Source organism: Leucoraja erinacea, chromosome 6, assembly GCF_028641065.1.
Source record: "Leucoraja erinacea ecotype New England chromosome 6, Leri_hhj_1, whole genome shotgun sequence".
NCBI classification, from domain to species: Eukaryota; Metazoa; Chordata; class Chondrichthyes; order Rajiformes; family Rajidae; genus Leucoraja; species Leucoraja erinaceus.
The window spans coordinates 52,282,881-52,300,292 of NC_073382.1; the positions used below are offsets into that span (position 1 = coordinate 52,282,881).

Here is a 17,412-nt window from a genome sequence, read left to right on the forward strand (position 1 = left end):
TACTCATGACATAGACATAGTGCGAACTCCATCATCAAGTTCGCCGACGACACCACTGTTGTGGGACGAATCACTGATGGTGACGAGTCAGAGTATAGAAGTGAGATTGACCAAATGGTGCCAGCACCATAACCTGGCTCTCAACACCAGCAAAACCAATGAACTGATTGTGGACTTTGGAAGGGGTAGGATAGGGACCCACAATCTCGTTTATATCAACGGAACGATGGTGGAAAGGGTCAAGAACTTCAAATTCCTATGCGTGTATATTTCTGAAGATCTTTCCTGGTCCCAGCACACTGATGCAATTATAAAGAAAGCACATCAGCACCTCTACTTCCTGAGAAAATTACGGAGAGTCGGTAGGTCAAAGAGGACTCTCTCGAACTTCTACAGGTGCACAGTAGAGAGCATGCTGACTGGTTGCATCGTGGCTTGGTTCGGCAACTTGAGCGTCCAGGAGCAGAAAAGAAGGCAAAAAGTTGTGACCACTGCCCATTCCATCATCGGCTCAGATCTCCCTACCATGGTAGGGAGGTCAATCGCAGTCGCTGCCTCAAGAAGGCTGCCAACATCATCAAGGACCCACACCATCCTGGTCACACACTCATCTCTCCGCTGCCATCAGGTAGAAGGTACAGGAGCCTGAAACCTTTTACATCCAGGTTCATGAACAGCTTCTTCCCCACAACCATCAAGCTATTAAATTCTCTATCAAACAAACTCTGAATTATAACAGCCAATTGCACTTTATCTGTTTATTTATGTGTATATATATGGTCTATGCTATATAGACACACTGAACTGTTCTTTATTTATGCTTACTATATTGTGTTGTGCTGCAGCAAACAAGAATTTTATTGTCCTATCTGGGACACATGACAATAAACTCTCTTGACTCGACTTGACGTTTAGTGTGTTCTCTATTATTATTCATGGGCTTGAAGCTATGATGGGTAAAATTGATTTAATCGGATCAATATTTTAATTGCAAAGCCTTTTGGTTTTAGATTGAAATGATAAACGTAATCCAAATAGAAAGATCTGGTAATTGTGAATATTTCTTATTTTCTCCTTCCCCATTAGTCTGTGGAAATATTCCAGGAAAAGCTACAAGCTGCTGAAAAAGTCGTAGCATCAAAACGTCAAAAAGGCACTGAAAGGAGTTGGAGAGGTTCTGGGGAAAAACCAAGGAACTGGACTTCTGATCACAGCGAAAAGAGAAAAAATGATTATGGAAGGGGACAAATTAGAGGCAAAGTTGGACATGGGGAAGGTGACAGTACTGTTGAAAGAGAAAAAACAGCAATACATTTTCAGGATCAATTCAAATGGAAAAAGGATAAAGAAAGACATGAACTGGCCAATAGATGTAGAGACAAAAGTAAATCTCGTGAAAGGGAGGTGGAAATTGAGCATGATAAAGATCAATATAGAGAATCCAGAATCCACAAAGAGAAACATAAGGAGACACAACAAAAAAATAGTTATGCCAGAGGTTCAGGAAGTAATTGTTTCCATGAAAGAAGGGAAGATAAATCTTTTCCCTTCACTGATTTAAAATCTAAGTTTATGAAGCCTGAGGATTTTGAAAGTAAAAACAGCAAATGGGGTATCAGGTCTCCAAGCTGTTCTAATCGGTTGTCAGAATCACAACCTTTCCACAGTAGTAGTTTTCAAAAGCCGGATCACAGTAGTGACAATATATCAACTTGGAGCAGATCTAATAGTGGGGAATGCTCATCACAACAACCTACATCAATGCCACAACAGAGAATTGAAGAAATGCCAAATCTACCAGATGAACGGACAGAGACCAAGCCTGGGGAAAACAGTCCTGTGCAAATAGCAGATTCTGAAGACCAACACAAGTCAAGCACCAGGTATGTGTACTTTAATAAACTTTCAAGCTTCAGAGCATTTATTTTGTTTCATACTGATATTGTATGGTTTGTGATGTGTCAGAAAGTATCCTAGAGACCATTGAATTGATTTAAGACATCTTCCTAGGTACTCATTTAATAGTTTAAACTACTGCTAATTAGGAAGGATATATTACAGAAATAACAAACTCTGATAGAAACATAGAAATTAGGTGCAGGAGTGGACCATTTGGCCCTTCGAGCCTCACCGCCATTCAATATGATCATGGCTGATCATCCAACTCAGTATCCCGTACCTGCCTTCTCTCCATACCCCCTGATCCCTTTAGCCACAAGGGCCACATCTAACTCTCTCTTAAATATAGCACTATATATATAACACGATACACTATAATGGTGAAACTCTGCTGTATGCTCATGCAGTTTCTTCAAGTTGTTGTCCTGTAATTGGCACAGTGACTTGGTAAAATCAGCACCAACCTCACATGTTGGAAATAGAGCATGTAAAATGGTGGGCAACTCCTTCATGCTGGAGAAGGGTCTCGACCATTCATGTTCTCTAAAGATGCTGCCTGATCTGCTGAGTTACTCCAGTATTTTGTATTGTTTTCTCATACGTTTGGTCATATAAAAGGGTCATAAAATATGAGTTGGGATGTTCTTCCACTGTTAGTATACTGGTCATAAATGCGTGTTAGCTTCGCTATTTGAATATTAGCGGCTCAGGTGGTGACTTTCTCCATTGACTGGTTTGCTCTACAAATAATCTGTGTGGAAATAGTAGGCCAAATGTCCTTGTTCCATGATTTTTATTCAATGCTTGCACTTTAAAAACACATACTTGATAGGTATTCAATTCGGGATTTTTTTTTTCATGAAGAGCTTTGGTGTTTTTTTAAAGCCTTGAAGTGACTGGTATGGATGATAACGGGATAAATTGGATAAGTTGTGGAGATAGAAGTAAGTGATTGTGATTACAGTTTGGCGGTAGGATTGGTGGCTCTGTCATACACCAGCATAGGTGTATAGCTGTGTATGATCATACACGAGCCTGGGGTCAGGGTTGGGTCTCTTACGGTGTTGGATGCGGAGTTCTGACCTCCATCCTTTCGCAATATCCCCTCTGCAAAGCTTAGTGGGTGGATGGTTGTTTTACACTGGAGCTGACACCACCTTCAAATATAAACATTGGGAAATATTTTATTCTTTAAATTCCACTCATTAATAAAATACTTGAGATGGTTGGATATATATTATTTTACTTTGCAAATCTTCATTTGCATGATAGAATTATGAGTAAAGTAGATCTAATTTTTTTTTCATAGTTTGAGGTTAATTTAACTTTTTCTATAATCTGATATTGAATAGATCTTCCTATTGTGGTCTGCTAACATGACAAATTTACCTTTATTCATCTGTTGAGATAATAGGAATATGAATCCTCATGTACCAACCTGTTACTTGTAAATTAAATTATGTCAGTCACAATTATAATAAAACAGATGACCTGAAGATGTTACTTTTGGAATTGGATGGTTAATAAATCTGATTCTGTGTCGTCCGATTGCTTTTGAACACAGCTATTTTGTTATCGGTTGTTGCAGTATACTCCTGTCTGCACGTCAGGGCTAATGACACCCACTGGAATCAGATATTGTGGTTTAAATAACTTCCAATTAACTAATTACTGCTAATGAATATGTTGAATGAAGGCTTCACTGCGTCATGGGTGTACAAAACACTCATCTGTTCCAACTTTATTTGCATAGGTTAATAACGTTGATTAGAAATTCACAACTTGTATTTAAAATGTAAGGGAGAGAGACATGATAATTATATTTAACTTTCTGAATTGAAGTGGGAAATAAGGTAGCGCGTGACCCATGTTGAAATTTGGGTGTTGGGGATTGAGGGAGTCTAAATCCAGGTTAGGCCAATTTAGCACATAATCGTCTTAATAATGTCTTTCCTTGCTGAAGTTCTGTTCATGCTGCACATAAAATGAAAGTGCAGACACCATTTTAAAATTATACCAGTAGTTTATTTAAAACCAATTTTTGATGAGGCTTGATTGTAGCCTACCTCAAAATGACAGCACTCTTCATATCATTCTTATTTTTCATATATTGAATATATTGCAGGTTTGAGGGGACAAGTGTCTTTCTGCTACATCAGTTTCAGTTTTGTTTATTGTCACATGTACTGTGGTACAGTGAAAAGCTTGTGCTGCATGCTAACCAGCCAGCAGAAAGACAATACATGGTTACAATCAAGCCATTCGCAGTGTAGATACATGATAAGGGAATAGCGTTTAGTGCTAAGTAAAGCCAGTAAACAATTTCCTGTGTTCTTGTAGACTGGAGGGTGGGCAATAAAGTGGGAGGTGGGAGATTGGCGCATGTTCATAGGAGACACCACATAAATGTTTATATTCTGCTCTTAAAATTGTTAAATGACATGTGGATGAATTACCGTGGCTTTAATGCAATTAAAGGGCATGAAAAGCATAAAGTACGCAGTTTTCTGCTTATCCGAAGCTGAAAATGTGCATCTTTGCATATTTGTTATGAATGCAGAAAATTCTGAAGTGATATCTCTGAAAAATATTTCTAAAATGTGCGATGTAAGTTGACTAATAAATACGTCACTTTGGGATCTATATGGGAAAGTCATATATTTTACAAAGTATTCAAAATAAAAGCAAAGTCACTTTTATTCCCCATTTCAAGCACACTCTGTCCTTTGTTTCCGATACTGTTCCAGTGGAGTTCAATATAAATGTGAGGAGACTTCATCCTTTGATCCAGTACATCACAGGCTTCTGGATTCATCCTTGAGTTTAAAATTGCAGATCATTTTTCTGCGGCTACCGTTTAGACTTCAATCAAATCATTCTTTTGACGGTTTATTCTATAATGCGTTTGCCTTGCATCTGTTGTTTAATCTTTCCTCTTTGCTCTTTTTTCTCCCCCATATCTTTGCACCTTAGAACTTGTTTTATCTACAACAATTTGTTTGATTCAGAGAAAAGGTCATAAACCTGAAATATTAACTCAATCTCTTTCTGCAAATACAGCATTATTGGTGTCTCCTATTTATCAACAGTAATCTGAAATTTATAAATAGGAACTCAAACCATGCGGGTCCAGAGGTTAAATTTAGATAAATAATATAATGGTGGTCTAAGCCACATGCACCTTTCATCATTATTTCATCAAAGAATTTCAATGAGTATTGACCTTATTGTTATATTACTTTCCAATTCATATTTACAGTATGATATTGCCAATCTATATGGAAAAAAAAAGTATAAAAATGGTCAATATGTAGGATTTTACTTTAGTGCATAGTACAAACTTTGTGCAACGTTGCGTGTTTCTAATGGTATTTGCGAATATGGATAAACTTTATTCACATTTTCTTCAGATGGGATTTATCCCTTCTTTCATGGAAGTAATACTTCTATTTCCATCAGAGTTGTTGCTACAATTGAAGAATCCATACAGCCCCTCAATGAGGATGAAATGAATAAATTGGGTGCTAAGGTCATCAAAGCAGAGCTGATGGGAAACATGGTAAGATTCAGAAGAGTCTGTATAATTGAATTTGTTTGACAAAGGCAAAGCTGCTGTTAATAAAGTTGGCTGGATCACAGTTACTGAAATATACCTCAGGGCATTCAAAATAATTTAAAAAACACTTTTTTACTGGTAAGTTTTTAATTTGTTTTTTAAGAACCTGGCATTGAAACTCAAGGCTCGGTTGGAGGAGGCTCGAAAGTTGCAGATACAAGGAAAAAGTCGTATTACAGCAACTGCAATACCAAAGAGGACTGACAGTGCGGTAAGCGAGCATTCACAAGTGATTTGGGAAAGTCCTGTGTCAATGGTGCACCAATCTACGTGGAAACCATTAAACTGCGATAATATCTTGTTACCATAAATCAATCTCTTGGTGCCGTGTTTATACAGGTCTTCGTAAATTCAGAATTATAACAGATCCCCAGATAATTGGCCTAGGTCAGCTGTTTATACTAGCTACAGGGCTAATGATTAAAATAATAAATATAGAGATCAAATTTGAATATTTTATGAGAAATTACATTTTGCGACTTGCAAACTGATCACATTGACGTTGGTTTACATAGCTTTCTTTAATCCTCTCCCTGCTCTGTGAGGATTACTAATGGGTGCCATCTATTTTGGCATATCCATTTTAGAATCATACTGCCAGTTCTGCATTAACGTTTTAAAAACTGTTACCCATGTTTCAACTTCCATCTTTGCTTCATCTTTATAAAAATACAATATATTTGTGAGATGTTCTCGCAGATTGCAAAGCTATTTTTAGGGTATTGCCATAATTCTGCAACTATGCATCATCAGCAGAAGGGCATATGGGCCACAGAGTGCAGGAGACACTAGATTGTTAGCAAGGCCAAAAGCATTAAGGGCCTGTCCCACTTGTATGCGATTGCGTGCGTTTGGCGTGACCAACCGGAAGCGGAGTCCACGTGAAGTTCGCGCTAAGTACGCGCGTGATGTCATTTACGTCACGCTTACCAATCGGCTGGGCAGGAGGCGGGCCGACTGAATTTGGGCGTCACATAGCATCGGGCGGTGACGTCATCACGCCACGCCGGGCGGTGACATCATCACGCAACGCCACGTGCTAGGTGTACGCCGTCAAGACGCTGCGTACGACCGCAATGCGCCTGTGTGCCGACAGGCCGTTGGCGCGCGAAGGTTTTCGGTCACTGCAAGAATTTCGGAGCCCCGTTGAGGTCGGGACTAGCAACTTCGCGCTTCTAAGTGGGACCGGCTATTAATAAATTATGTCATGATGCACTTCTGCTCATGATTTTGATGATAATTCCATTTTGATCTGTTATCATGGATGTAGCTCCATAAAAAGAGCAGAGATATCTTAATCTGGAATTGTTCAGTGCACAGATACTTTCTTGGCAATTTACGCAATATATCTTTGTCAGTTTTAATTTGCATTATCCATAATTTATTTTTGAAATAAATGCTATTAAGTCACCTCGAGAGACATGGAACTATTAACTATTTAAGGTCGAAGGTCAAGTTCATGGGACAAATGCTCTTTTTTCCCTAATGAAAATCTCTAACTTAGCTTATATAATAAATCAAGCATGTTATATTAAACCTGACATTGAGTATGAAATTGAAATTACCAGCTAAACCTGCCAACATCATTCGACGCAACATATTAGTGTTTCAGAAAATGACAGTCAATCTGTTAGTTTGGATAAATGAATCTCGATAACGAAATGTTACCTGTTTGTCATTTTTTTCATCTCAATATAACAAAATTTGATTATTATTATTATGTATTTTTGCCCATTCACTACAAAATCTTATTTAAAATTTTAGATGCGTTTAGCTTTGATCTTAAAATCTGTACTACTTCACTAATGTTGTGGTAAATTAAACTTCACTAGTGTAGTGAAATCTACACTACATAAATTGTGTGGATTTTGTTGCAACTACACAAATCTTAAATTGTGTATTTGTGTATTAATTTTTTAATCAAGGGGAAAGGATTGAATACATGTCATTCTTAAAATATATTTAATTATATAGCAACTACTTTGAACCTGCATGTTGTAAAAATCGGTGTAACAGCGATGTCATTTTCCTGCAAATCCAACAATGTTAATGAAGTGAACTTCCTGCTTTGGACAGTGAGCCAAAACTTGTTGGGAATTGCCAGTAATTTGGTGTTGAACTGCCAGCAGTATGATGTCTTATTACTCGAATCTGCACATGAACCTCCTAGTCCCAGACTTACAGGATGTGCTAAAGTGGTGTTCTACATTCTGCTGTTGACCTCCCCATGGAGTAATGTGATCCAAGCAGGAACTTGTTACAGTGTTTAATCCCCCAAGTTAGACAGGAGCACTCACTTCAATTACAGGGATTGACTGCAAGAAATAAAATAATTAATTGAGAGTACGTAAATGTTTTGTTTCAAAATGTTTTTGTATTTTAATAATTTTCTGGCTTTCATTTTTATTTGTTTAATTGAATTTTAAGAGTTAAATGTTTAAGTGTCTTGGACAGATGTAACAATAAGCTAAGCCTGGTGGCATGGTTTAGCCACATGATATATTTTACAGCTGTTTCATGGGCCCAGCTTGTTCCAAACTGCCCATATGGCAACAACATGTTGAACCAATCTGATGGAAATTTTTTGACAATGTAATGGACAGAACTGGTGAAGATTATGCAATTGATTAGTGTACATTGACTTCCAGAAGGCTCAGATAAGGAGCTGCAGAACAGGCTTATCGACATAGTTGGAGCACCTGGTAAAATAAATCACTGGTACAGCATCAACTGGAGGATTGATTTATGACAATTGTTCCTGTGATAAGAGAGTTGTGATATAAATGAGGGAGGCAGGGACTGTTTTCTTGAAGAGAAGGCTGATGAGATCTGATCGTAGCGTATAAAATGATGAGGTGATCACAAAGAGCAGAAAGGTTAACTCGATATTGCTGACATTGGCAGCCTACAGCAGATCAGGCCCCACCCTATTCTGAGAACTGTCCATCGTGGCATTGGAAAATGTACTTTTTCTTAATTGCCAACGAGTAGGGAGGGTAGATGTTAGAGACAGAATTGGTTCAATGGTGCTTTTATTGTCACGTGTGTGAAGTGTAAACATACGGTGAAATTACTGAAGAGTATTGCCATGCATAAGCGCATCCGCAATTAATGTTTGTTTGCTTTTTCATAGATTGGGTGCAGATTTGGTCCACTGTTAAATTGGAGTTTTATTTATGAATTATGTTATAATTATGCATGCTTTCTGTTTGAAAGATAAGAGTGTATTCAAACTAATGACTGTCCTTGCAATCTGTTCTGCCAAAGTTCTTTTGGTCTGTGCCCCATATTTGATTGGCAACTTTGCACCACACTTGATCAATGATTAGTGAGGGTGGCAAAGGTTTTGGCGAGAAGATAGGAGAATGGGTTGAGAGGCAAAAATAGATCAGCCATGATCGAATGGCAGAGCCGGCTTTATGGGCTGAATAGCTTAATTCTGCTCCTCTGTCTTATGATCCAATGCAAAATGTCATAAAATAGATGAACATAGCAAATACGTGCAGACAAAGGACATATGGCCCACAAACCTGCTTAGATGTCAGCAAGATCATGGATGTCTTGATCTCTAGCTTTATCGTCATTTTTCTGCCTATCACGTAGTCTGAAAATGTGCATGCAATTCCTGTCATTTTGCACAATGATTTTGAAAGTTGGAACAGGATAAATAATGAAGGAAATGTATTTATTTAACATGGTGGTTATGTCTTTTTGTTTAAAAATAAATAAATCCAGCCCATAGATGAAAATCATGAAGTGGTACTTGTTCGAACTGATCCATCGGGGAGAGTGTGGCCTGTTGGTGCATCCGCAGATAGCCTGATCCACACAGAAGGAAAAAAGAAGAGACAAACGGTAAATAGTACATCATCTTTATAATGATTAATGATTATTACTTCGTCAAAATGTCAGTAATTGCTTCCAAGATGTAGGCTGGGCTTCTTGCAAATTGTCAAGATTCCAGTTCAAATTAATTTCAGGGTATTTGTGGTTGTTTCTTTCGTCTATATTATTATTCGCTGAGTTTTAGACCCACAGAATCAACATCCCCTTTCAACTTTATGCTGAATCAAAAATATTATCCCTCTCCTCAAATCATCTCACCTATTACCCATATCTGTGATCCATCATTACTGAATTCTATGGAAGGGAAATGGGTCTTCTCTTTAACCTAATTAGACATTTTACCATTTTAAACTTGCCCTTCCCTAGTAGAGCCAGTCTGTTTTCTATTCTTGACACCATTTTTTAAAATCTCTTCTGAACTCTCTCTGCTGCTATCACATCCTTCCTGTAATGTAGACAAAAAATCTGACGTTTGTTAGTGACTACCAGATTAAGGTACTTTCCAGAGATAAAATGGCAGTAAATAATTGACTGATTAAAAATTATTATACCAGTTGATTAGTAAAGCAGTCATTCAAAGTAGTATACTTATTTGAATGAGCATCATTGTAAAGGGTGACATCTGGTCTTTATCATATCGCTGTTTGTGGGAGTTTCGTCTATTACTGCATGTCAGTGCTGAAAAAGTACAACATCAGCTGAAAAGCCCTTAAGATGCCCAAAAATCTTGAAATATGATAATTGCAAATCTCTCTCTTACAGTCATATCTCTGTTTCTGAGCATTTGGCCATTTGCAACAGCATCTCTTTACATTGCTCTGACTCAATTTTGTTTGATAATAGTCCCATGGGATGCTTTGGGATTTTAGAGGTACCTGTACTAAAGTTATTAAAGGTATTATAAACAAGCCATTTCTTTGTATACCTTTCATTATACTGAAAGCTAAGAGATAAGCAGCCATCAGTCAAAATCGAAGATGAGGCATAGAAAAGTGAAAGAAAAACGATAAAATTAAAAAAAAAAAGAATAAATTACTTAAATAATCTGCAGCTACATAAATAAAACAAGCATTAATAAACACCAATGGGATAATGAAGAAAGCTCAAAAGGACAGCAGCCTTTGAGAATGGAGGAGAAAAGTTTGGCATAAAATGTGAAGGTCAAAAGCACAATAGTGAAAGGGAAAATTATAATACATCATTTAAAAAAAAAGAAGTAAAGATTGAAACGCAGATGAGACCTAATGGATGTATCATTCATGAAGAAGAAAACGTACATACAAAAGATACTGACCATTGTCAGCAGAAAGCTTTACCAGAATATCTGACCCAAAAATAACCCTGCCCCATATCCTCTTTAACTTGAATGAAAGATAAAGCTGAGCAGGTAGTTTCTAAAAATCAAGTTATTTTAAAATAAAAATGGAGAACTGTGGAAGTACTCAATGGGTGATTCAAGATCTATGCAAGGACAGATTAATGTTGGGGTATAGCTGGCAGGCCTGACGGGTCAATTGGCATCATTATTTTCTTTTGGTTTTGATTTATTGTGAAGGTCGATGAGGTCATGATGCTAAAAAGCGTCATAAACAGGAAGTTCTGCAACGATATTACTTTATTCTCTTATCCATGATTTGTTTTCCTCAGACAATTTGCATGAAGCTCTGAGTTTTAATAATGCCGTAATATTGCTTCTAAGATGGATTGACGGAGACACTCGGTGGCTTTTTTAAAAACTGGTGCAATTGTAATAAAACATGTGTTTGTTTCAGATTGAGACTCACCATGCAGGAGAGCGGATTAGGTACTTTCAGGATGATGATAATCTGAGTCTGCAGGATTTGGTTAGACAAGAGAAAATGACGACTGCGGAGGATCAAAATGAAAGGTTCTCACGCATGGCTTCTAAAGTAAGGATCCGCTTTGTTCAACGTATAATATCAGAATATCTGTCAACTTGAATTTCAGTCGCAATATTACCATCTTGTACATTACTTAGACTATAATTCTATTTATTTACAATGTTATTTCCTTATAAGGAGGGGTATTCATTAACTGTGGGATCTAAGTGCAGTCTGGTAACTGGATGTTATTCTACTTGCCCATTTTGGCTGAAGAGTGATATCTTGACCTAGTTTTATTTCTTAATACCTGGGTGCATGATTCATCCCTCATCCCCCGAATAAACGAACTGCAGAAACAATATTCTGATGTTGCTTCAATTATGATATGAAAACAGGAATGCTGGAAGTCATTCCATAATCCTGCTGCATAATAGTGCAAGGTAACAAAAGGATAGAATAGGCGAAATGTAGAATTTATATTTTATCACTCTACGAGAGAGCTGGAATAATGATGCTGAAAATGTTCACTCACTGCAATTGCTAAACTCAGTGCTGTCTTCAGAATGCCTAATTAAAGACTAAAAATTAAATCAACATTTTCTATCTTAAGACATATGAAATTTCTGCAGCCATAATCCTGGTCATATGTGGAAGCCATGCTTGAAGTTTCATGGGGGAACTGTTCCTTTCTTGGCAGATTTATTTACAACATATTCCTCCATTATTCCACTTTGCAGAAAACTATTTGATTATTGTGGAGAATGTGTACATTCCATCTTTCCCCAAAATAATTATTCGATGCTTTGCTAATGTTTTCTTTTCCAATGATGATGACTGTTCTCTAGCATTGTGGTCAGCAAATTAAAAAGTTAAATCCCCTCCTTCTCCTCCTGGCATAGACTCTCCATAGATACTCTTGTCAGCAGAAAACAACTTTGTGAGTTATGAATCTTTAAATGAAAACTACAAGATCTATTATTTAAGATGAATTATAGCTTATGTCTGCTTCCTAGGAAGGAAGAGATGTTTCGAGGCAATACTATCTGTACATTAGAAGACAACATTTCTTGTGACTAAATGGCGAATGTGACAATCATTACATTGAGGCCCTTCATAGGAAATAAAGCCAGAATGCCTATCAAGCAGAAACAAAGAACTGTGGCGGCTGGTTAATACATAAAAGGACACATTCTGCTGGAGTAACTCAGCAGATCAGGCAGCATCTGTGGACCACATGGATAGGTGACGATTTGGGTCAGACACGATAGGTGAACCTTCGGGTCGAGACCCTTCTTCAGACTCGATAGGTGACGTTTCAGGTTAAGACTCTTATTCAGACTCTTCTGTCACAGACACAAACAAGTTCCCATAAGTTAACCTCTGGAAGGAGACACAAATGTGGAAAAAGAGAACAAACTACTTAGTTCCATGGTATCAACATTGTACCCATGAACTGTACAATTTGTGGACTCCAGTCACAAGCCTCTCCTGCTTCTTGTGCTTTGTGTCGTTTTCAGCAAGTTTGGGAAACAACACAGGTGACCATGTTTTCATGTCATCTGTAAATTTACTAATCTGATCACCTACATTTTCATTCAAATCTTTAGTATATATTACAAACAACAGAGATCAACATCATCCTTATAGAACACTATGGGTCATAGATCTTCAGTTAGAAAAAACACCCTGGTACCACTCCACCAGTCTTCTGTGTCCCAAGCCAATTCACCAGCTCACCATGGATCTCATGTAACTAATCTTGTGGACCAGCCTACCATTAGGGATGCAGGGCTGTAAGCCAAATGCTTACAACCCTACAATGTTTACTGCCCTGCCCTTGTCAACCATCTTCATCTCTTCCTCAAGAAACTGAAATCAAGTTTGTGAGACAGGATCTCCACTACACAAAATATGATAACTGTCCCCACTAGCACCCTGCTTCCAAATGCAAGTAAATCCGTTGCCTAAAAATGTTCCCCCAATAATTTCCCCACCACTGGACTTTTCTTGTATGCTGCCTGACCCGCTGAGTTATTGCAGCACTTGGTATCCTTTTGTGTATTAACCAGCATCTGCAATTCTTTGTTTCTACCTAGTTTTAAGCCAATTTTGACGTGTAAAATCTATCAAACATCCTCTTGCCTCCTTGCTACTTCGCCCAAATTAGATTATTTTGTGCAAATGTACACAATATGCAATACCCTGACTACATCGGAAACCAGGTCCCTTTTCTCTTTGTTTCTGCTCTTGTTATTCTGCCATGTTTGCTGACTTATTATTTCTGCTGTGCAGGTAAGCGGTTTTATAGGTAATTGTTGTCTTTAAACATCTGTCGAATTACTGTTGATGGGTGTTTGCATTTGTGAGTTTTCTTAACATGAGCAGGTTGCTGGAGGGAGAGAAACAATTGGTGACATATCGCTAGTTAAGTGGAGAGACAACCTTTTAGATGGTGACATTTGTGCCCATTCCCATGCTCCCGTTCCAGCTGAAACAACATTGAAATATTTTGCTTACTATTTTTATTCCTTCTCTGCAGAGGAGAGGTCAAAATACACAAAATAACAAGCAAGTAAACTAAGTTTTTATTTGAATCAAGTTAAATAAATGATTCTTGTAATCTAGTTTAGGATGGCCAGCCCTCAACACATTATGTTATAGTTTTTCCCCACGATTTGGTTATGCTGTACAATACTGGAGCTTTGTACATAGAACATACATGGAACATGGAGCTAGGTAGCTTTGTGATTTCTTGTTGCTATTGTCTAGGACAAGAGTACTGTACAGCCACTCGCCGACTTGCATAAGGGTTACGTTCCATAAACCCGTATGTAAGTAAGATTTTACGTTAGTGGGAATTACCTTAAAACTAGGTAGAAACAAAGAACTGCAGTTGCTGGTTAATACACAAAACAACACAGCGCTGGAATAACTCAGCAGGACAGACAGCATCTTTGGAGGACATAGGGAGGCGATGTTTGGGTCAGGACCCATCTTCAGACCGATTCAGCCTGTTATCTAATTCAATGCTGCTTTTTTCCCCCCATAAACCATTTGCTGGCTTTAGATAATTCTTATCAATCTCAAATTTTAAATTAAACTGATATACATGAGTGACTCAGGGGAAAACATTTCTAAACTCTTAATCTAGCCAAGTCACTATTCTTCAGACTCCACATGCCTCGGTCTGCCTCTCCACCAAGGTCCTCTTCCCACACACCCTTACTGCACCAGCTGCGAGTCCCTGGTCACAGCCTTTGAGTTCCTATTCCCAGCTTTAATTAAAGGAGTTTAGTTATCTGGCTCATTCATTCTGGAAAAAAAGACACAAAGTGCTGGAGTAATTCAGCGGGTCTGGCAGCATCTCTGGAAGACATGCATAGGTGATGCTTCGGGTCGGGACCCTTCTTCAGACTGAAGAAGAATTCCTACCTGAAACATCGCCTATCCATGACTTCCAGAGATGCTGCCTGATCTGCTGATTACTCCAGCACTTTGTGTCTTTTTTTGTGAATCAGCATCTGCAGTTTCTTGTGTCTTTATTAATTCTGAATATATGTCTTAGCATACAAATTTCTACAGAGGGCTGCTGAAATCAACATCGTATTGCTTAACTTTCTTAACAATTCATCAGGCCAGTTTTACCTAGATTGGCAACTAATTCAGCCTGTCTAGAAATGATCTGAAATATCCCATAAAGGGGTCGGAGGATAAATGTGATATAGGTTTTAAATAGGAAGACATTAACTGTTAATAGACAACAGTAGGAGATTTTGAGTAAATGATAGTGATGATTTTAGGCACTGAGTTATTTTATTTTACTAGGTCAATGTAATTTTTAACATTGGCTCCATTAAATGTTTCATTAAGTTCCGTTTTCTCAGAAGTTTAGTGGACAAATTAAAATTAAATTTTTAATTTTAATATTTGTTACAGTTTAACATTCATCCAGTCAAATGATTTGATGTCTTGTTGTTTCAGTGCTCTTGATTACAGTTCTTGAAATGTTATGTTGCAAAGTCTTAGCTATATAACTTCCTTTGTTGTATGAAATCTGAGCATACCATGTTAATCTTCAGTGGTCCAGTTAATATTCTGGTCCTGAAGTCCATTTCAAATACATATGTATCAAAATCAAAAGTTTATAGATGTAGAACCTTGCAATGATAATATTTACACAGAAGACATGGACTCTTAAATGTAATAAATGGTGTTATTATTGTTTTTAAATATTTGTGGAAATAACATGTATAATGTAGTCTTATGACATGTATAATGTAGCCAAAAGATTATTGTTTACATATGTTTAAAACTATCTTGAAGATTATTTTATTTAAAACCTGGTATCTTGTCGGTGAATTTGCAATAGTGCAGCTAGAACAGAAAATTCTGGAAATACTCAGCAGTGAGTTAACTCAGGAACAGAGGATAGTGCTGTCTATTGTACATGCGTAATTTAGCTAGTTACCCATTATAATCTTTGAATAGCGTATTGTAAGTTCATCTTATAACAGTGGGTAATTAGGATATTATTTTAAATTCATTATAGCCTCTTGTATAATTCTCTTGTAGCCTTTTTGTAACCATGGTCTTGAGTGGGCCTCGTTCATTGTACTAATCAGCTCATCTCGTGCCGAAAGCACAGAAATGCTCTTGTAATCTTTTCAAGTGATCAATTATTCTATTGAAAAGCTTTCCATTTTGCACTCTTGAATGCTCATTCAAATCTAGGTTTTGCACAACATAACATTCTCCTAGTCTTGTTCACCCATTGCTGGTGTGCTTGTTGACTTCTGGTGTGGTAACATCGCAATCCCCTTGTTCTATGTGGCATGATGTCAAACATCGGTTGAAGATTGCTCCTGTAAAATATATTGGCAACTTTGAGTTAAATTTGCTTTTTCAACTTATATATCAACGAACCTTACTGTCTCTCACTGTCCTCTGAAATATTCACTTAAAAAGAATATATTTCTCAATGAAGTATTTAATACCCCATTTTAAGTCATATATCAAATTGAATTAAAAATTCAATAACTAATTGATTCTACTCATTGCATAATTTCCAGCATTCTTAGAACATGTTATAATTTAAAATGTTCAAGAAGTTAGATCATGGATCAATATAATATTTACTGTATAACATAGATCAATGTGATCTATGTTATACATTTTACTATTTTAAAAAATGATTGCTATAAGCAGTATCTAGTACAAGATAACAACATTAAAATCTTGGATTCATCAACTTTATTCATACAGGGTTACAGCCAAAAAATATAATTTTGCATTAGTTGAATGTCTTTCATAAACTCGGGATACATTCCATACCCCTAAGGCCCATAAAATAGTTGTGTTTAACCTAGATGTAGATTGCTAGATATATAGTTGCATTACTATTTCAATTCCCAAAGCACAGCACCATTTTGGTCCATCAATCGATATAGTACACATCTTGAAGAAATACCTACCTTCCTTTCTAAAAAATGATCTTATTTGAGAAAATGGTATGTCGAGGGTAATGTAAATGCTCAAATGTGTCCATTGAGTATTCTACACTAAGAATCTCTATCTTATTTTTGTTTGAAGAAAGTCTTAAACATTCAAAGCACTGCAGGTGATCAGGAGGAACAAAGCTTAACAAAAGGATAGTGGAGGTTGACAATGTTGAACAAAAATCTTGCTGCCACAGTTGATGGGGCGGCACGGTGTTGCAGTAGTAGAGTTGCTGCCTTACAGCGCCAGAGACCTGGGTTCGATCCTGACCACGGGTGCTGTCAGTACGGAATTTGCAAGTTCTCCCCGTGACCTGCATGGGTTTTCCCCGGGTGCTCAGGTTTCCTCCTACACTCCAAAGAAGCACAGGTTTGTAGGTTAATTGGCTTTGGTAAAATTGTAAATAGTCTCTAGTGTGTGTAGAATAGTGGTAGTGAGTGGGGATCGCTAGCCGGCGCCGACTCGGTGGGCCAAATGGCCTGTTCTGCATTTCTAAAAAAACTAAAAGTCAGCAGCTTTGAGCTTCCACAATGCAAGCATCTGATCTGTACTGAAATTGTAAATGCTAGTGTGACATGTGGTGCAGAATAGTAATATTTGCTCATTTTGGCTTCCATGGTCAGTTTCATATTTAAGACTGTATAACGTATTGCAGAACATGCAAGTGCTTTGGGAGGCTGTGAGAGGTTCTATGCTGGGAAGGACTGCAGC

The 17,412-nt window shown here is 37.5% G+C and overlaps 1 protein-coding gene across 1 annotated transcript in view; it reads left to right on the forward strand.

Moving 5' to 3' along the window:
• The window catches only part of cwf19l2 (CWF19 like cell cycle control factor 2), a 53,989-nt gene that overhangs the window by 26,842 nt on the left and 9,735 nt on the right, over window positions 1-17,412 (forward strand). Inside the window, exons 8-12 of the mRNA XM_055637042.1 lie at window positions 1,087-1,883; window positions 5,359-5,458; window positions 5,619-5,726; window positions 9,251-9,370; window positions 11,134-11,271. Of these exons, the coding sequence (XP_055493017.1) occupies window positions 1,087-1,883; window positions 5,359-5,458; window positions 5,619-5,726; window positions 9,251-9,370; window positions 11,134-11,271 (1,263 nt within the window). The remainder of the gene's footprint in view (window positions 1-1,086; window positions 1,884-5,358; window positions 5,459-5,618; window positions 5,727-9,250; window positions 9,371-11,133; window positions 11,272-17,412) is intronic.